Here is a 21837-nt window from a genome sequence, read left to right on the forward strand (position 1 = left end):
TCCGTGGCAATGAGATACTGTACGAAAATATACACAACGTTTTCATTTAGCATCTGTGGGCCACACGGAACGCCGATACCTCAAACACCACCATCAAATATCACATTCTCGATATTAGCAGTGTGATGGTGCCTCCCCTCACATTAAATTACATGTAAACCACTTGCTACACTCCTCCCCTTTCTCCTAGAACTCATACAAATGAAATATGTCAGAGAAGGGGAGAGAGGGAGGAACAGCAGCTTTTTGCTCTCTCTCAAAAAATAAGTCCAAAATTGTCTGCCTTTGGGTACCAGTATGGGTACTGAGATAGGGCCCCATCTCAGGTCCATAGTTTTACCCATTCATCGCATTTTGGTCGTTTGGGTAGGCCGTTCGCGAGCTACCCTGATCTTCTCGCTATGTATTTTGGACAAGCAGTGCGCTTGCAAGCCAGGCTGTTTATCTCTGTGTGTTTTGCACATACGATGCGCTCGAGCTCTACGATGTTTTATACGTGTGTTTTGAATAGGCAATGTGGGTCGACGACAGTAGCTTGTGATTTTTTTTTAATAAAAAACGGTAATTTGAGTTTTAGTTTTACTTAACCACAATTAACCTTTAAGTTGGCAACCGGATACCCGGGTAGTTTTTTCAACTTCGAACTGCAATAACTTTTGATTCATTGCTTTTATTGACCTGAAATTGTCCGTAGCCTCCCAACTTTTAATTTATGATTTTTTGGTGCATAAGTTGTAATTTTAAACAGCCTGTAAGTATTTTATTTTGATTTTTTTTTTTACTTTACCACGTAAGTTGGCAACCAGCATACCCGGGTATTCCATACATTTTGTATGGAGAATGGCGTTTCTCTTCTTCCTTTTTTCGTATTGTGCTTATTTTCGAGTCAAATTCAAGCGATTCCAATTTTCAATTTAACCGTTATTTTTATAATAAAATGAATAAACTTAATGAATAAATGAAATAGAAGATAATATATGGTCGGCATTACTTGCTTACAGCATTAAAATATAGAAAGCATTGTTTACCTATGAAAATCGTTAATTTTTTGCATCAAAACGTGTGGAATACCCGGGTATGCCAGTTGCCAACTTACATGTGTAAATCTGGTTGCCTACTCTACGGTTAAAGTATTTGCTGTTTTTGCATGCAACTATGACAGTTTCATAGATTTTTATTTTATTTTTTCTCGGGGCAACTAGTTTTAAACGAGCTTTTTTATATTTTTTTTTATGCGAGCGGTCGAATCATATTTTTCTGGAATGAATAGTGGCGAGCTGACGCTCACTAATGGGAGCGAGCGAACCTTATGATTCCCGCTCTTCTTGCCCATGCCAAGGGAAACACAATCCCTTGGGCGGATGGGTTGCATGGCTAAATTGAGAAGGGGGTAGATGATTGATCTTCATGACTCTACCTGGGAGCGTCTGTTCTCCATGTTAGGAGCGGCTTCCCCCCAGCGTATGTTTCTTCCCGAAGGGCTGCGCTGGCGTCTTTCGTCTTGGCTCGCTGCAGGACTCTAAAAAGCCAACGAGCGTAGGCCCTACGACGAAACTGGAGGTTAGGGGAGAGGCCCTACACGCCATCCTCGTAAAAACTGCTTTGCAACGAACAGTCAACAAGAAAAAGTACCGTATTGGACCAATCGATTTAGACTCACGCACCGAAAAAGGACTTACGATTGGAAGCTCGGGACATGGAACTGCAAAACCCTCTCATCAGATGTGAAGACCCGAATTGCGTTCGATGAGGTCTGGGCCCGCGGTTTCGAAATAGTAGCACTTCAGGAGGTATGCTGGAAAGGCGTGACGGTGCGCCAGTACCGTAGCAACAGCACGATCTACCAGAGCGGTGGAGAGACGCGCGAGCTCGGTACTGCGGTCATGGTGCTGGGTGCGATGCAGCAGAGAGTGATCGGGTGGTGGCCGGTCAACGAACGGAAGTGCAGGTTGACGATTCATGGCAGATTCTTCAACCTGAGCATTATTAATGTGCATAGTCCGCCCCTTGGGAGCACCGATGGCGAGAAGGAGGCCTTCTATACGCAGCTGGAGAGGGAGTAAGACCGCTGCCCAAAACATGACGTGAAGATCGTCATCGAAGACCTTAATGCTCAGGTCGGACAGGAGGAGGCATATAAACCAACGATTGGAAGCCTCAGCGACCACCAGCTGACAAATGACAACGGCCTCAGGCTGATAAACTTTGCCTCCTCCAAGCACATGAGCATCTGCAGCACCTTCTTCCGGCATGCACACCGCCATAGCTACACTTGGAGACACCCGAAGGGTATTTCAAAGCCCCAAATCCACCACGTTCTGATTGACGTAAGGCACTTCTCGGATATTCATCTTCTTCTTCTATTTGGCGTAACGTCCTACGCGGACATGCTGGCCTATATACAGACTTTTGAGACTAAATTCATTACCTCGTAGCCGGATAGTCAATCCTAGCTTCGGGGGGACAGTCCGTTCTAGGTTTTAACCCATGGCGGACATGTTATTGAGTCGTTCAAGTTGACGACTGTACCACAGGACCGCCCCTGTTCTCGGATATTATCGACGTAAAAACGTATAGAGGCGCAAACGTCGACTCGGACCACTTCCTGGTCATGGTAAAGCTGCGCCAGAAACTCTCCGTGGTTAACAACCAACGGAGTCAGGCCATCCCAAGGCTCAACCTGAACCGGTTGAAGTGTGTTGATGTGGCGGAGGAGTATGCGACAGCGCTCGGGGAAGCTCTACCGGGCGAAAACAACATCGCAGCGATGCCCCTCGCAGACCATTGGCGTATGGTGGAACGAGCCATCAGCTCTACAGCCGAACACCAGATCGGCCGTTTACCACGTAGAGAGAAAAAGGAATGGTTCGACGAAGAGTGCAGGCGAGCACTATCCGAGAAGAATGCAGCGCGCACCCGCATGCTACGGCATGAAACCCGCCAGTACGTGGAGATCTACAGACGACTGAGGAAACAGCAAACACCGCTATTCCAGGCCAAGCAGCGCCGTTTTGAAGAGTCGGACGAACAGCTGCTGGAGCAGTTTTCTCAGTCGGGGGACACCCGCTTGTTCTACAGGAGATTAAAGGAGGCACGGAGTGAGTTTGCTCCTAAAACCGCAATGTGCCAGGGTGCGGAAGGAAATCTCCTGACGGACGAGCGGGAGGTGATCTCATCGCCGGATGAGATTGCCAGCGCCATCAAGCAGCTTAAGAGTAATAAGTCTGCCGGCAGCGATGGGCTGGCGGCCGAGCTCTTCAAGATGGGGCCGGAGAGGCTTACCGTCGAAATGCATCGGCTGATCGTGAAAGTCTGGGAGCAGGAGGAACTACCGGAGGAATCGAAGCTGGGTGTTATTCACCCAGTCTACAAAAAGGGCGACAGACTGGATTGTGCGAATTTCCGAGCCATCACAGTCCTGAATGCCGCCTACAAGATCCTGTCCCAGATCCTGTTCTGCAGACTTGCGCCCCTTGCTACAAATTTTGTTGGCAGCTACCAAGCTGGGTTTCTTGGAAGCAAATCCACCACCTACCAAATTTTCACTCTACGGCAGATCTTCCAGAAGTGCCGAGAGCGCCAGATCCCAAAACACCACCTGTTCATCGACTTCAAGGCAGCCTACGACACCATATACCAGAAAGAGTATCATCAAGGTGAAAGTGTCGAACTTAACGTCGGAATCATTCGAATCTCACAGGGGTCTGGGGCAAGGTGACGAACTCTCCTGTCTGCTCTTCAACATCGCCCTGGAAGGTGTCATTCGAGGCGCGGGGCTGGACAACGACATCCGTGGTACGTCCAATACTGGTCTCTCCAATTTCTTGGCTTCGCGGATGACATCGACATCATCGACAGGACAACAGCGAAGGTGTGTGAGGCGTACACCCGACTCAAGCGCGAAGCAGCAAGCATTGGATTGAGAATCAATGCCACGAAGACGAAGTACACCGCTGGACATAAAAATAGGAAAAAAAATTTGAGTGGTTTTTGTTTTGGCTCAATGCATGCGCTAGATGTGTCATCGGCAAGAGTGCTAGGCGTACTGAAGTTGCAATCACCGATTTTTGCCTTTTATACTACCATTTTTGGTGCGCTACTAACCTGTGTTACGAGTGCCGATGACGTGTCGCGGCAGTATAAGAGGAGAGTGTTGGGAAACTGAACGCAGCACCGCTACTCAACCCTGTCGCCACGTGACAAGGGGTTGACGTACGCGTTCGGCTAAGCTCGGCGCTGCTCGGCTAAGTTCGGGAATGAAGGGCCCGGGATCGGCCTCTTCATCTTTTATCCGCCGACCCGGATGGACGTAGCGCGTGCTCGTCCCGTTTTAACTTGTACAGTGCGTGTCTCGTGAACGCGTCTATTTTATATAATATTGAATTTGTTAAAATAAATAAGTAATAAGTATTAACATTGCAAACCATAAAAGTGCCGACGAGTAAAAGGACTTAAGTAGTGAAAAAAGTGTAACGTAATACGTGTGCAAAATTATGTCAACGCGTAAACGGCGCCGAAAAGACACAAGTCCGGAAGACATCGAGATGGATGAAGAGCAGCGAAGCATTTCGAGGTTCCGGGACCGGTGTTTCTGCAACCGGTAAATGGTCAGCCCCTCTTGCCCAGCGCTCTTGCCATGGATCAGCCCACGCGAGTCCAACCATCGACAAGCCAGCAAGCGCCATCGTTCCAGCCAGCGACAAGCCAGCAAGCGCCATCGTTCCCGCAAGCCATAAGCCAGCACCCGCCATCGCTATCGAATTCATGCGCAAACGGTGAGCCTTCAATGATCCAATTAATGTAACTTTTGCAACATCAAATGCAACAACAACAGCAAATGCAGCAAATGCAGCAACAGTTGATGACAAAATTAATGCAGCAGCAGCAGCCGGTATCACAACCGATAACAGCATCACACACACAGCAGCAGTTCCAGCCGGGTCCACCCAACCCGGAGCAAATCTTTGATGCATTGGCCAGTAACATCACCGAGTTCCGCTTCGAGGCCGAAGCCGGAATCACGTTCGAGGCCTGGTACTCACGGTACGAGGATTTATTCATCAATGATGCTGCGCGGATTGACGATTCCGCAAAGGTGAGGCTGCTCATGCGTAAGCTGGGTGCAATGGAGCACGAAAGGTACGTCAATTTTATATTACCCCATTATCCTCGTGATTTTACGCTAGAAGCCTTAATCGAGAAGCTGAAATCAATTTTTGGCAAGGCAGAATCGCTATTAAATAAGCGTTATAAGTACATGCAGCTCAATAAATCCCGTTCCGAAGATTTTCTGGTGTACGCGTGTCGTGCCAATCGAGCGTGTGTCAATTTCCAGCTAAAAGGGATGAGCGAAGAGCAGCTTAAGTGTCTCGTTTTTGTATGTGGGTTAAAGGAGGAAACGGATAAAGATTTTAGGCTCAAATTGCTCACTCGCATAGAAGAGCGCGCTGATGTAACACTCGAGCAGCTTTCGGCGGAGTGCAACCGTATTGCAAATTTAAAGCTCGACAATGCAATGATTGTGGGTGAAAAAGGAGAGCAGGTGTATGCAATACAAAATGGCGATCGGCGGAACAAGCCTGATTTTCGGGCAAAGGGATCACGCCCGCGCTGCGGAAATCACGATGGCCGATCAGGAAACGATAAGCCGTCCAATCCTTGTTGGCTGTGCGGTGAACTGCATTGGGTAAAAGATTGTCCGCAAGCTGCACAAAAGAGTCGAGTATGCAACAAGGCTGGTCATCGGGAAAATCGCTGTCGCAATCGAAAAGGTTCTCGCCAGGGAAGAAATCAATTTTTTTCTACCAATACCGTTAGGGTGTGCAGCGTACAAGCAAACCGCAAATTTGCCAGTGTATCTATCAATGGAACGGTCATACTCCTGCAGTTGGATACAGCGTCTGACATAACCGTCATAGACGAAACAGCATGGAGGAAACTAGGGCAACCATCATTGGTGAAGCCTTCAGTAAATGCAAAAACTGCCTCTAACGAAGAACTGAAGCTTTTGGGGGAATTTTCATCAACAGTTTCCATAAATAATGTCATAAAACCAGCGATCATTCGCGTGGCGCCGGGTGAGCTTCTTTTATTAGGAGCAGATCTAATGGATCTTTTTGAGCTTGCATCAGTTCCTATGAATACGTTTTGTGCTACAATTTCAACTCACACGCATATCCCTGAGAATCTGCAGAAAAGTTTTCCGGAGGTTTTTAATGGCACGGGGCTCTACACGAAAGCGCAAATCAGATTGCAGCTTAAAGAAAATAGTCGACCCGTTTTCCGTCCAAAACGGCCAGTTGCATATGCAATGCAGGCAGTAGTCGACGATGAGCTCGAACGGCTAGAAAGAGCAAAAATAATAACGCCTGTTGATTACTCCAACTGGGCCACTCCAATCGTCGTCCTTCGTAAGAGTAATGGTAACGTTCGAATATGTGGTGATTATTCAACCGGGTTAAACGATGCGTTGCAGCCTCATGAGTATCCCCTACCATTGCCAGACGATATTTTTGCGAAATTAGCCCACTGCCAATATTTCAGGAAAATAGATTTGTCGGACGCTTTTTCGCAAGTTGAGATCGAGGAGTGTTACAGACCTCTCTTGACAATAAACACGCATCGGAGACTTTATCATTATAACCGTTTGCCTCCCGGCATAAAAATTGCGCCCGCGGCTTTTCAACAAATCATCGACACGATGCTCGCCGGCCTGCACGATACGTCAGGTTACATGGACGACGTTGTCGTTAGGGGTAAAACCGAAATAGAACACGATATAAATTTGGCCAATCTGATTCAACGCATAAGGGAGTTCGGATTCACTATCCGTGCCGAGAAATGTGCATTTAGGATGCAGAAAATCGAATACCTCGGCCATATAATCGATCGTAATGGAATCAGACCCAACCCGATAAAGATCAATGCGATCAATAATTTACCAGCACCAACAAACATACAGGAGGTTCGCTCATTTTTGGGGGCCATTAACTATTATGGCAAATTTGTTCCCATGATGCGGGATTTGAGATACCCCCTGGACGAGTTGCTAAAGGACGGTAACCAGTTCGTCTGGACGAAGCAGTGCGAGGAGGCCTTCAACAAATTTAAACGTATTTTAACATCTGACCTGCTTTTAACTCACTATGACGAGCTGAAATCATCGTAGCCGCAGATGCCTCCTCCGTCGGACTGGGTGCAACAATAAGTCACACATTTAAAGACGGGTCAACAAAAGTGGTTCAACACGCGTCCCGTGCATTAACAAAAGCCGAAGCGGCATATAGCCAAATAGACCGCGAGGGATTGGCTATCATTTTTGCGGTGAAGCGGTTTCATAAAATGCTGTACGGTAGACATTTCCGGCTTCAAACCGATCATCGACCCCTGCTACGAATCTTTGGCTCGAAAAAGGGAATCCCTGTCTACACGGCGAATCGGCTCCAAAGATTCGCACTAACATTGCAACTGTACGATTTCCACATCGAGTACATACCAACGGACAAATTCCGCAACGCAGACGTACTATCCCGGCTTATTGACAAGCATGCTAAGCCGGACCCGGAATATATGATCGCCAGCATCGAGCTTGAGGAAGCAGTAAGTTCTGTAGCCATAAAATCACTAAACACTTTTCCGATTCGTTTTAGAGAAGTTGAAAAAGCTACATGCAACGATGTTTTACTTCGTAACGTATATCGGTACGTCACGGACGGTTGGCCAAGGAACGTCACATTCGGCAAGGATCTGGCACGCTTTTACAGCCGGAAGGACGCCTTAACAACCGTTGGGAACTGCATTTTGTTCGGGGAGAGGGTAGTCATCCCCGCGGCTTTGCAGACGAGGTGCCTGAAGCAGCTCCACCAGGGACATCCAGGCATACAGCGGATGAAGGCGATAGCGCGCAGTTTCGTCTACTGGCCATCATTGGACGACGACATCACTGGCTGCGTCGCTACTTGCGATGCTTGCCAGGCCGCAGCTAAGTCTCCACGTATGTCTGCACCAGCGCCCTAACCAAAACCATCAGCTCCCTGGCAGCGAGTACACATCGACTGCGCCGGACCAATCGATGGTACATACTTCTTGATCGCAGTTGACGCCTTCACGAAGTGGCCCGAAATCGTGAAAACTGCAAGTATAACCTCACATTCCACAATCATTCTTTTGAGAGGAATATTTGCCAGATTCGGACCACCAGTCACACTGGTTAGCGACAACGGGACTCAGTTTACCAGTGAAGTCTTCAAGGAGTTCTGCGACGCTAACGGCATTGAACACATCACGACTGCACCGTTCCATCCCCAATCGAACGACCAGGCCGAGCGGTTCGTGGATACCTTCAAGCGGGCCTTGAAGAAAATTCGAATCGAGAAGGCATCGCTTGAGGAGGCTTTGGATCTGTTCCTGCAAACATACCGTTCCACCCCGAATCCAATGTTGGACCAACGCACGCCTGCTGAAGTCATGTTCAACCGGGCGACACGGACGGTTCATCATCTGCTGCGGCCCTCACCATCACGGGAGTCTTCAGCGAATAGCGTTTTCCCCAAATGGCGTAAACTGGAGATTTGGTTTACGCCAAAATATTTCGCGGCAATTCATGGAGTTGGATTGCAGGGGAGATCATCCGCAGCATCGGCACCGTAATGCACGAAGTCATCACAACGGAGCAACGGAGGCTTCGGCGCCACGTGAATCAGCTACGTCGTCGTACTACAGCTTATAGGAAACAAGGAGAGCGGGATGAAGATAATCTGCCGCTACAGATCCTGTTAGAGGAGTGGGGTTTGCCCGCGGAACAAAGCTCCGCTCCCTTGTCCGAGCCATCAGCGCCTGTGTCCACATCGCAGCCGGATGTCTCAGCATCATCTCCGGCAGCCCCTGTGTTTCGGGAAGCAGCACATCCATCCTTGGGTGTCGAGGACGTCAACCACCAGCAGGCACGACTACCACGACGTTCTTCTAGGAGTAGAAGACTGCCTCGTAGGTTCAGCGCGTACCGGCTGAATTAAAAGGGGGAGGTGTTGGGAAAACTGAGCGCAGCACCGCTACTCAACCCTGTCGCCACGTGACAAGGGCTTGACGTACGCGTTCGGCTAAGCTCGGCGCTGCTCGGCTAAGTTCAGGAATGAAGGGCCCACCCAGCCAACAATTTACGAAGGCGCCCCGTGTAAAAAAAATTTAATTTAAGCTTTCCTTAAGTTTTTACACTAGCAGCAGCTAAGTAAAAACTTTCAGCACGGCACAAACCGACGCACACATTCAAATGCTTGGATTGCTGGTCCTGCTCACGCATACAAATGTATTTATCCCTCCCCTTATATTTTCGGATTGCTGGATGTAGTAGTAATGCTTTTTTCTTTTTGCTTTATGCACACTTTCGCATGCTATTTATTGGTGTTACTCTTTCCACATACGTTTTGGAACACTCACACTCTGTATACGGCTGGATACTTCACCCCTTCCAAATGCTGCGGTTGCTTTCTGTTACCCTTCCTCTCGTTCTTCCTTCTACCCTCTGCATTAGGATATCCTCGACTGGTGCTGCGCGTGTTCAGCCGGCGCCTGTCTGGAAATGACGTCACGGACTGGTGCTGCGCATTTTTAGCCGTATCCTAGGCGTCCTTGAAGTGCGCTCTTCTACGAAAAAGCTGTGATGAACCCTGTAGATAAAAATTAATCAATAATTAATCCATTTTTTATAAAAAAATAAACAAACTAAATAATATTTTGCACATCTGATTATAGAAACGCTTACCTTGATATTTTAAAACCGGACACCGTTTTCCTTCCGTCGATCGTTTTGCGGGATGTTGGCAACCGTCGATTAACATGCGCGTGCACTATAACTTTTTAGACAACAGGCGTTAGTTGAATGTACTCATTGAAGCACACACGAGGATAAGAAACTTACCTTAAAAATTTACAAGGATAAATCATTCCATAATTGAAGAAGATGGAACACGGCACAAAACGTAAACGAGCAAAGTACGGGGCACAAGAAATCACACATCACTCCAACACATCCTTCCACAGTGAAAGTTCTGGACAGACTGAGGATGCCTAACACCCGGATGAGCGCGATAGCTGAAAAATCATGGGAGATCGAGAGAGATGGGTAGTCTCGGTTCAGCGGAATACGCATGCAGATGCATGTGTGTGTGTGTCACTCGAAGGATATCGGTTTCCCCTTCTCCCGTATTTCGTTCATAGGCCACACGATCGGCGTTGCGCCGTCCAAAATCTAGAGAAAGAAGACATGCTCTCTCGCTTTGGCACACAGGAAAGTTTTCCAATAGCTTCGGTTTTGCTGGTTGGGTCCCGCCCAAGGGCTCAATTCCGCTGAACCGAGACTACCCATCTCTCTCGATCTCCCATGATTTTTCTGCTATCGCGCTCATCCGGGTGTTAGGCATCCTCAGTCTGTCCAGAACTTTCACTGTGGGAGGATGTGTTGGAGTGATGTGTGATTTCTTGTGCCCCGTACTTTGCTCGTTTACGTTTTGTGCCGTGTTCCATCTTCTTCAATTATGGAATGATTTATCCTTGTAAATTTTTAAGGTAAGTTTCTTATCCTCGTGTGTGCTTCAATGAGTACATTCAACTAACGCCTGTTGTCTAAAAAGTTATAGTGCACGCGCATGTTAATCGACGGTTGCCAACATCCCGCAAAACGATCGACGGAAGGAAAACGGTGTCCGGTTTTAAAATATCAAGGTAAGCGTTTCTATAATCAGATGTGCAAAATATTATTTAGTTTGTTTATTTTTTTATAAAAAATGGATTAATTATTGATTAATTTTTATCTACAGGGTTCATCACAGCTTTTTCGTAGAAGAGCGCACTTCAAGGACGCCTAGGATACGGCTAAAAATGCGCAGCACCAGTCCGTGACGTCATTTCCAGACAGGCGCCGGCTGAACACGCGCAGCACCAGTCGAGGATATCCTAATGCAGAGGGTAGAAGGAAGAACGAGAGGAAGGGTAACAAAAAGCAACCGCAGCATTTGGAAGGGGTGAAGTATCCAGCCGTATACAGAGTGTGAGTGTTCCAAAACGTATGTGGAAAGAGTAACACCAATAAATAGCATGCGAAAGTGTGCATAAAGCAAAAAGAAAAAAGCATTACTACTACATCCAGCAATCCGAAAATATAAGGGGAGGGATAAATACATTTGTATGCGTGAGCAGGACCAGCAATCCAAGCATTTGAATGTGTGCGTCGGTTTGTGCCGTGCTGAAAGTTTTTACTTTAGCTGCTGCTAGTGTAAAAACTTAAGGAAAGCTTAAATTAAATTTTTTTTACACGGGGCGCCTTCGTAAATTGTTGGCTGGGGATCGGCCTCTTCGGCCCCGGACGGACGTAGCGCGTGCTCGTCCCTTTTAACTTGTACAGTGCGTGTCTCGTGAACGCGTCTATTTTATATAATATTTAATTTGTTAAAATAAATAAGTAATAAGTATTAACATTGCAAACCATAAAAGAGAGCCAAATCGTTTTACACTCCATTCTTCAGTCAGAGGTCAAGGTGTAAGGTTGCTGTTAAAAAAAAATCCACAAAATCATCATGGGTCGCGGTAAGCACTGCCCACCAGAGGAGCAGAAACACATTCAGGGGCTGTTTCGTGAGAACGTCCCAATAAAGAGAATCTGCAAGGCGTTCGGCCGTTCGCGGACGTTTGTGGACAACGCCATTCGTAGCGAGGCTATGGTTAAGTCGACCGGTCGTCCGCGAAAAACTACGGCTGACGTTGACGCGCAGATAGCTCAAAATGTCAGGGCGGACCCTTTCACAACTTGCACTCGCATCAAGCAAGAGCTTGAATTGCAAGTTTCGTCGAAGACGGTGTCTCGCTGTTACGTTCGCGATTATTAAATTCGTAACGGACGTGTCAAATTGTAAATTCGCGTGGTGCGCGATCACCTTAAACTAGAAACAAGGTACGCTACGTGTAAAAGCAGAATAAATATGCGTCACAAACACTAACACACGGCACTCACGCGTACGTACACTTATGTACTAATTATCCTCGGAAAGGATACACTAACACCTTAAAAATGTATGGGCTTCCGGGGGTATAAAAGGGACCAAACTTTGAATAAAGAATCATTCGGATTTTGCAACTCTAAGAAACTTCGCCTTTTTTAATTTTGCATATTCGGATCAGAAAGAAATTTCTCATCCCTCTTCACCCCCTTCTGCGGCATAGGCTCCTCAAATTACTTGAGAGAGCAACTAGCGGGAAGGTTGATTATTGGTGTCGAACGGTTGAGAAGATCGCTGTTACCCGAGCGGGTTTGATTTACAAGGCCGCATCCTTCGCGTGGCCCACAGATCCGTTCGTCGTCGTAACATTTGGTGGCTCCAGAGAGGAATCATCCTCACATTTGTTTGGTAGAGAGATTTGCCCGTAGTATGAAAGCTTCCGCAAATTCTCTAGTCTTCTACATTCTCACCGAAGAGAAATTGCTTCGCTCCTAGACGAACCTATCCTCGCTCCAGAGGAAGCACTCACACTAGGAGGAAGACAGCATCGCTTCCGATAGGATTGCATCCGCTCTCCACCTACGCTTTTGCACTCACGTATAGGCTCCACTAACACGTGTACAGCTCCAGCGAGCTGCGTATGCGATAGCGTGAGAGAGCACTAAGCGAGAGCTCCAAGGGAGAGCCCTTGCGCACCGTTAAACCAGTGCGACATCGCACACCCACACCACTGATTAAGAATCTGTGCACTATACACGCACACGAATCCGATTAGCTTCGTCATGACTACCAAGAGAAATCTTACCCCGTTCGTTGACAACGACAATGGTAGCTGCTGCTTATGCAGCCGGATTGATGATCCCAATATGGTCCAATGCGACGAATGGGATCGCTGGTTCCATAAGGCATGTGCCAAACTGAACCGGTTGCCTAAAGCAGACGAACCATTCTTGTGCATAAAATGCACAAAAGACTATGCTAAGATTAAGGCTCCAGCGCCGACTGGCTCAGACCAAAACACGGTAATTGCAGCCCTAATCGAAGCGCTTAAAGGTAGCAGCTTAGATTCAAACACATATCTCAAACGCTTGACCTTTGATCAGCTACCTGATTTCGATGACAAGGCCAAAGAATGGTTGAAATTCAAGCGCGTGTATGAGGAAACGACTAAGCAGGCTAAATATACAAAAGTTGAAAACATGACCCGGCTTCAACATGCCCTTAAGGGAGAGGCGTATAAATGCGTGCACCGTCTATTTCTCGAGCCAGATAACGTGCCGGAAATAATTACGAAGCTCGAAGAGCAATTCGGCTGAGCAGAACTCGTGTACGACGAGCTGCTTAAAGACGTGCAAAACATACGTGTTGAAAATCAACACAAAATACCTGATTTGTCCGACGCGATTCAGGACATGATCACTAACATAAAGGCAATAAATATGGCTATGTATTTACAAGACCATCGCCTCGTAAATGAGTTGGCTTGTAAACTGCCTACTGATAGGCATCTAAAATGGATCGAATATAAATCCACCAATATCAAACCGGGTGTTCTTCCTTCGCTGGAAGATTTTGGCAAATGGTTGCTGCCTCAAACAAAGGTACTTAAAGAATTGCCAAAACGGCCAGAAAGGCCAAAACACTCGATGAACGTTCACCAGTCTTCAGCGCACAACACAAAAAGACCGTTCAATCACAACCACTTTGGTAATGCACAAAACAATTCACCGGCCACTAACACATACGCAAGAAATGCAATAGATTACACCGCACAGAATTGCACAGCCGCACGAGAACGCGGCCCACATCCATGCTAAGAAACGCATCACCGATTGCACTTCACAGCCGATGCGGAGGAGAATTGTCATCAAATACTTTACCAAATTGTTCCTGTCGTGTTACGCAACGAAGATAAAATGCTGAAAACATTTGCATTGTTAGATCCAGGGTCATCATTTACCTTGATCGAGGAAGAGACAGCTAATCAGCTTCAGTTAGAAGGGCCGACTGAGCCGATTACGATGACGTGGACGCAGAATTTGTCCATACGAGAGAAAGAAAGTAGAAGAGTAAGTTGCCTAGTGAAAGGAGAGAAGGAGAAAAAAACCTGGTCCTGGAAAAGATGAGAACCGTGAAGAATCTCTAGCTCCCTAGGCAATCTATAGATTGCAACAATCTCAGAGAGAAATATCCTCATCTGAGAGGAATTGACATCAGCGATTACGAGAGCGCAAGGCCAACTATCCTAATTGGTCTCGATCATAGCCATCTACTAATACCACTAGGGCGCAAGATGGGCCGAAGCGACGAGCCAATGGCAATCAACACCAAGCTGGGTTGAACTGTCTTCGGGATGAACGTGAAAGGACACGAAGCGCCGCATAATCAGCCGATGTTCCACTACGATGCAGAGAGTACGATACTATCAAAAGAGATCGATCGTGGAAAGAAAATAATCGAAAAACCGTTCGTGGAAACGGTACCGAATCGAGCTTGGTCAGAGGACCAGCGTATCGCGGAACCAGATGAAGAAGATCGCGGTACATCGATCCCCGCACCTCACCATCATGAAGCTGTGGTTCCAGATTCTTCCCTGACATTGTGTGGGACACATTCCTACTACCTCTCATCAATACACACCGGTGTAGATCATCTTGAGCCCCCCGACGTCACCACGCAACGATTTGTAGAGAGGGAAGTGCGACAACCCTGCCCAGACGAATCGTCAGCAGTTCTGATGGAGATGAGGATCAACCCACAACCATATGTACATCCACCGCTTACCAACGAGGAAGACGAGATCCTGTCGAGACGAGGAATTGGCTCCCTGACTACAAAGACTCTTCGACACAGGGGGAGGCCCCACCGACGGATGGCTTTGCTGCGGCCTGCGATTGGGCTAGCGAGCAACGCAGGCAGCCAGTGAGATAATCGTTCACTCTTTTATTTTCGTAATTCACGAGAATGAATTACGAGGGGAAGGATGTTACGTTCGCGATTATTAAATTCGTAACGGACGTGTCAAATTGTAAATTCGCGTGGTGCGCGATCACCTTAAACTAGAAACAAGGTACGCTACGTGTAAAAGCAGAATAAATATGCGTCACAAACACTAACACACGGCACTCACGCGTACGTACACTTATGTACTAATTATCCTCGGAAAGGATACACTAACACCTTAAAAATGTATGGGCTTCCGGGGGTATAAAAGGGACCGAACTTTGAATAAAGAATCATTCGGATTTTGCAACTCTAAGAAACTTCGCCTTTTTTAATTTTGCATATTCGGATCAGAAAGAAATTTCTCATCCCTCTTCACCCCCTTCTGCGGCATAGGCTCCTCAAATTACTTGAGAGAGCAACTAGCGGGAAGGTTGATTATTGGTGTCGAACGGTTGAGAAGATCGCTGTTACCCGAGCGGGTTTGATTTACAAGGCCGCATCCTTCGCGTGGCCCACAGATCCGTTCGTCGTCGTAACACTCGCCGTTTACGAAAGGCTGAGTTCTGTGCCCGGAGACCACGGAAGGTTCGGAAGCTGCAGCCGCACCACGTAGAAGCGCGCATTCGGTTTGCCGAAGAACATCTAACTGCATCCATCACTTGGTGGATGAAAATATTTTCCACAATCCTCTCCACAATCCACAATCATTCTGGATGTCCACAATCATTCTGGATGATTCGGACGGCATAAAATACGTCTGGCGCCTTCCCAATCAGGCGTATCATCCGAAAAACACGATAAAAACCCTCAGTCACGGAGGGGGCCACGTAATGGTGTGGGGTTGCTTCTCCTGGCACGGAACGGGTCCTTTGGTCCGTCTCATCGGGACACTGGACTCGGAAGGGTACAGAAATATACTTAATCGTAAAATGTTGCCATACGCTCGACAAAAATTCGGCGACGAAGAGCATTACATCTTTCAGCATGATAACGATTCAAAGCACACATCACGAACAGTTAGATGTTATTTGGCAAACCAGGATGTGCAAGTTCTACCGTGGCCTGCGTTGAGTCCTGACCTCAATCCGATTGAAAATCTGTGGTTAATTCTTAAGGACAAGCTCAAGAACCAGCATGCATTCTCAGCCGATGAGCTATGGAAACGCTGCGAGGAATTGTGGAAGCGCATACCTCCAGAAAGATGCCAGAAACTCATCAAGGATATGGCTACTCGCTGCCAGGCAGTGAAAGACAATAATGGTCAACACATTGACCGTTAGAATGTGTTTTCGATCTGTGGAACACCGCAACACTACCTCCCAACCACCACTTAATCAGCTCTTTTCAGGGCTACCAAAAAATTATGAATAGAACTATCTCTTTCGGTCAGAAAAAAAATTCCTTTTTTTATGCCCACAGGTGTACCTGCTTGCCGGTGACTCAGACCATTTGAGAAGCAGTGTATTAGTTGACGGCGACAGTCTCGAGGTGGTAAAGGAGTTTTGCTATCTTGGGACGGTCGTTACTTCGGACAACGACATCAGCAGCGAAATCCGGAGACACATTATGCAGGGGAATGGTGCATATTATGGGCTTCACCGACTGCTGAGATCCAGAAGACTTTGAGCCCGCACGAAATGTGAGATATACCGCACATTGATTCTCCCGGTGGTCCTCTACGGACACGAATTCTGGACCATCCGAGCGGAGGATGCAAACGCTCTGGGCGTGTTTGAGCGACGCATCCTACGGACCATCTTTGGCGGTGTTTTCGAGCATGGAGCGTGGAGGAGAAGTATGAACCACGAGCTTGCTGAGCTGTACGGCGAACCGAGCATCCTGACGGTGGTGAAAGCTGGCAGGATACGATAGCTGGGGCATGTCATGAGGATGCCGGACTCATGCCCCACCAAGAAGGTGTTCGACAGCGATCCCCAGTTCGGCATAAGGCGCAGGGAAGCACAGCGAACTCGATGGCTGGACCAGGCGAAGCGAGACCTGACGGGGATCGGGTGTCTGCATGGCTGGGAGGCTGCAGCCAGGGACCGGGCATCCTGGAGAAATATTTTTGAACGAGCCATGTCATATCGACGTGCTCTATCATGAGCAGGTCAACAAGAGAGAGAGAGACACACACACAGCATTTAAAATAAAAAGGAAAATCTAGAAATGGTACATATATTTTCCAATTTACATTTTTGTACGGAGCGTAGTGTACTATAAAGGATCGAACTTTCGCGTATAGCGAATTCATATAGTAAAATTATATAGTATCTCTTGTGGATAGACGTGCCGATCCCTGGATTTGCCTTCGCAGTTGCGCTGCTGCTGGTCGACATCCAGCCCAATTGACATTTTCGAGCACGAATACTCGGGAATTCGAGCAAATTCCCTTAAACTGGTCCCTTAAACTTCCCTTAAACTTCACCAGGTTTAGAGAATTTAGAAAAAGTCCTTTAAAATCAACTGTGATGCAGTTTTTTCGTTACATGCTTCTAGATTCGCTCGGAAATGATGTTTTGTATCGTTATAGTAGGTCAAGTAGCCATTTTATACGTAAAAAATACCCATTTTTTATAGAATAACGTCACACAAAATTATCTTTTGTTTTTCATCAGAAAAACATAGCTATGAATGAAAAATGAGCTCGACGGCATCGTTCATCGATATACTAACTTCTAATTTACGAAGACACCGAATCTTGGCGTTTTCAACACACTTGATCAAACACAAATCCACAATTTCAAGCGTACCCGCTGCGCAAATTCGAGCAGTTTCCAGCGCAGGAAATGTACCAAAATCTGCGCTGGCCAGCGTAGATTTTGGCTGGTCTCCCGCGCTGGACTTCAGCGATTCCTGCGCAGGGTTAGGCCATCTGTTGGCGAAATGGACGAACTATTTATGGCGGTGGAGCAAAAAAAACGGTCAAAAAAATTAAAATTATTGGCGTCCATTTTTTCGTCCGCTTCTTCTCCCTCCCTCAACCTGCCTTGCCTAACTTGCGCTTCTGCCCGTGCCTTCCGCTGATTGGGTGTTGTGGTGTATGCGTTGATTCATGTATGTGCATTGCGGTTGTGTATTGTTATTGGTGGGTGTTAGCATTTATTAATTAGTGTGTGACCTTGAGACGCTGTGGGAGAAGCTGGATTGGGATTCAAAGTGTTATCGGTGTAATGATGGTTTATTTTATTTCGCGCCGCTGCTGATGAGACCATTCGATGCCCCTGCCAATTGAGGGTGAAGAAGCCTATTTAAAACAAGCGTAGGAGAACGTCTAACACTAATCTAATATTTTTTTATTTAAACATGTTTGATGCTTCAATGACAATCTAAGCATCATGTAGCACAGTGTATAGTGGCAATATTTTTTTTAATGTGCCAAAATATGTCTCTAGTTTTCGGGTCTTGACACACGCACACACACAGCACGGGGAAAGTGACCGTTCATTATATTATGTCGCGATCCCCGCCCGGCGCTTTGGATGAGGATGCGCTGCAAGATAGCTGAACCAGCAATCCGATAAGGTAGCCGTAACCGATCATGCGGAAGGGAGGGGGGGGGGATTGGTGTTGAGTGCGCGCTCGCGTGCGCGCTTTCGGGGGTGCGTGCTGGCGTGTGCGCGTACGTTCATGTGTGCGTGTGTGTGTGTGTGTGTGAGTGCGTGCGTGCTGGCGTGCGCGCGTTCATGCATGTGTGCGTGCGTGTTTGTGTGTGTGTCTGTATGCGTGCGTGCGGAAACCTCAAAACTGTTTGATTCTGATGCGTACATTTTCATCCATAGCGGTTACAAAGTCCATGCATTTTCAATCTCGCTACCTGAGAGACAACACAACCATTAGATTGGCACCACCATCTTTGCGATCGGTTCTGCTGTTGGGGGTGTTAAAAAGACACACGATCGAAGCAAACTTGCATTTGATACCTAGCACATTTCTTTTCAATTCAGGTAGGCTAGTGGAAACAAAAAATGAAATAAACTCATACAAAAGAGAAAGTCTGTCCGTCCAGAATCTGGCGGCTTGTTGGCTTGGAGTCGGTATCATGACGCCGTGCGGCCGGCACTGCCTTGGAACGGGTAAGGCTCGGTAGGTTCATGTCCTTTGGTCAATTGTATTCCGTGCATTTGTCGCGCCACGGCCGCAGACTCGGCAGCAACAAAGTCAAGATAAACTCTTCCCCGGTACGGATGGCGCTTCAAAGTTCTTTTTTTTATTATTATTCTTGTCGTTACGGCCTACGCGATCATGTTGGCCTTTTCATGACTTGACGTACACGTAGCCGGATAGTCAACCCTTGCTACGGCGGACGGTTCATACGCGGTTAGAACCCACGACGGGCATGCAGATGTGCGGAATGATGGCGGTGCCGCGGGCCCACTCCTATCCAGCGTGCAACTTGCACACTGCCACACTGTCTCCTGCCCGGTGCATACGCAGCAGGCAGGAGGAAGTATGCACCTCCACAACAAAAAAAAAACACCGTCATGAACCAGCGGCGGATCTAACGGTAGGCGGACTAGGCGGTCGCCGAAGATCTCTAGTCTGTAGTATGGCGTATGTTTACAAGTGGACAGAGTATTAGCGACAAGGGACCCCGAAAAGATGGTCGTTGGGGTCCCGTGGCTGGAGAATCATTTGAACTCATTGCGCTTTTTTTATTTGATTTGTGAAAATGCAACTTCTTCGCCGCAATGTTTGTTAACGGTTTTTTTAAGCGCCACAACAGTTCGCGACCATTGACCACACGCGTGAAAGAGATAGCGCTATGGAGGGAAAAAGCACGGACGACGGCTGACAGCGATTGGCCGTCTGATGCACTAACACATCCAAACCTTCGGCAGCGCGCACAGGCGAGGGGTAAGAGACAGAGCCAGGGTCGGGTAGCTCGACTGGCTGCTTGACAAATTTGCCGTTAGAAAGAAAAGGAAGGCATGATAAAATTCTCCGAACGCCTTGATTTGTTCCGTCGCTTTGCGCAGCGGGTATCGAGTACTAATCGAGCAGATATGGGAAAACAATTTCGAGCAAATGTCACTTGGGAGGGTCGACACTGCGCTCACGTACACCACCACGCAGCATTTAGCGATGCGCGCTAAGTGTGTGTAGAGCGCACCTGACCCACCTAGGCGAATCAAAACGCTAAAAAGTAGCAAAAAGAGTGGCTCATGAAGTAGCTTCTACTTTTCGTGCTACTTTGGTTGCTTAGAGTCAGAGAAATGTAGAACATGTGGGTTGGAACCTGGAGGAAAGAGTAAAAATTTAGTTATGAAGTGTACACACACACGCGACGACTCACGCTTACGTTCTTGTTCTAAGCCCCCCCCCCCCCCCATCCCCCTACCTCACTCGCCCCACAGATCTACCCAAGTGCCACAAATCCACTAAACGACCACTAAACGGCTTCTAAACGACTCAAGTTCTCTACCTAAACGGAATATAGAAAGACTTCGTTTAGCAGACGCCAAACGACTCATGCATTCTAAAAATAGCAAAAAAGCTGGTGGCGCTATCTGTTGGTGGGATACCCCAACCAGTTGAGCTTCATCGCTTGGAGGAGAGCTTTCTCATTTCCTCTGTACTGTTGTATGGTTTCGCATTGAAGTTATGCATCGCTAGAACTAGAACGGCGATACGATTGTTTAAATACTAAACTCCAACGGAAACCACCAGCACTGAAGCTAGTGAGATTTGAGCAATGGTCATTGGTGTTGATACCCACGTATCTAACCACACGACCATTTATATAGATTTTTGCTCAGAAAGTTAGAAGGCTATATAGGTCATAATAAAATGCAACTTGTCGAAACACATTGCAAGAAAAGGATAGCAATATGATGATGAGTTGTAATACGCCATCTATTGATCAAACCAATGAAGCTGTGGAGCTTTCATTTTTTTTCTATGGATATTCAATTTTCCAGTCGTTTAAGCTTAATCTGTGGCGCTTGGGTATTTTTTTAGATCACTTCCCGACGGCGTGTCGATGTGACGATGAGTGTCGTCGCATGTGTGCTGTCGATTTGGTCAGAAAAACTTTTTCTTCACACCAAATCTCTGTCTTGGAGTGTCGGCGTTCCGATTGGACCATCCCCTACTAGCAATGAGAATGAAAAAGTGTGCGACTTTCAGGCGAGGGGCATGTAGAAGCATGGGGAGACGGTTGGAAATACGCGGAATTACGCGGAGGCGCGAGCGTGTTTTGCTTTCTACACAGTTTTTGCACTCACACAATTACCCATGTGTTAATGTGTGCGTTCACTTTCAGCCTGCGCGCTCAGTTTGGTTTTCTCGCAGCAGCATGCGGGTATCGGTGTCTCGCTCGCACTAGTGCAGCGAGTGTTCCTCTGTGCGCTCCCTTTCTTGCTACCACACGAAATCGCCAGTTCAGCTCGAGCGTTCGCCGTGAAAGGCCGCGCGCGTGTTAGCCTAAGTCCCGGGCGATCGAAGTTTCGCTAAGTGTTGAAGTGTTGTGCACATTGAAATGAAGCTGCGCTTTTCTTTCACCATTTATCTTAAATGTGTGATTTGCGCTGCTTTATTTCAATATTTTTTTACTGCATTGAACAGCAACAAAGGTATTCATGCAGTTAGACGGCTATTTTAAATAAGACGATTTTTTAAATATAAATAATGTGTGTGATTTTGTGGCAAGATTGTGTGAAGCTATGTGCGAAAATGCCCCTTTATTTGCAATAAAAGTGATAAAATATAAACCAAGTTTAATGTGTTCAAGTTTTTGTTTTGATTCGGGTGCACCAAGTCCGAATGAAGGGAAGCGCACAGCGTGCTACGAAAGAAACAAGTGGGAGGGGGTGTCAGTCAAGCGCAGCGCAATTCGCTGGAATCAAGTGGGAGGGGGTACCAGTTCAGCGCAGCGCAAGCCGAAAGAAACGGGAAGGAA

General features: G+C 47.2%; 1 protein-coding gene and 1 long non-coding RNA gene across 6 annotated transcripts in view; one reads left to right on the forward strand and one right to left on the reverse strand.

Annotated features, from left to right (window-relative positions):
• Positions 1-21837, reverse strand: part of LOC121594133 (zinc finger protein 236) — an 82694-nt gene that overhangs the window by 56397 nt on the left and 4460 nt on the right. For 3 of the 5 annotated variants that reach the window (XM_041917321.1, XM_041917247.1, XM_041917170.1), the window contains exon 5: positions 3939-6343. The exons of the other annotated variants lie outside the window; for them this stretch is intronic. In XM_041917321.1, the coding sequence (XP_041773255.1) occupies positions 6161-6343 (183 nt within the window). In that variant the 3' untranslated portion in view covers positions 3939-6160. Of the gene's footprint in view, positions 1-3938; positions 6344-21837 lie in introns of those variants that run through there. 5 annotated transcript variants of the gene reach the window in all.
• Positions 10442-11111, forward strand: LOC121594517. The gene is made up of 3 exons (XR_006004989.1): positions 10442-10563; positions 10629-10719; positions 10815-11111. It is a non-coding gene; the product is annotated as an uncharacterized LOC121594517 (long non-coding RNA).

The sequence above is a fragment of the Anopheles merus genome, chromosome X (assembly GCF_017562075.2).
Source record: "Anopheles merus strain MAF chromosome X, AmerM5.1, whole genome shotgun sequence".
In the NCBI taxonomy this organism is placed as follows: Eukaryota; Metazoa; Arthropoda; class Insecta; order Diptera; family Culicidae; genus Anopheles; species Anopheles merus.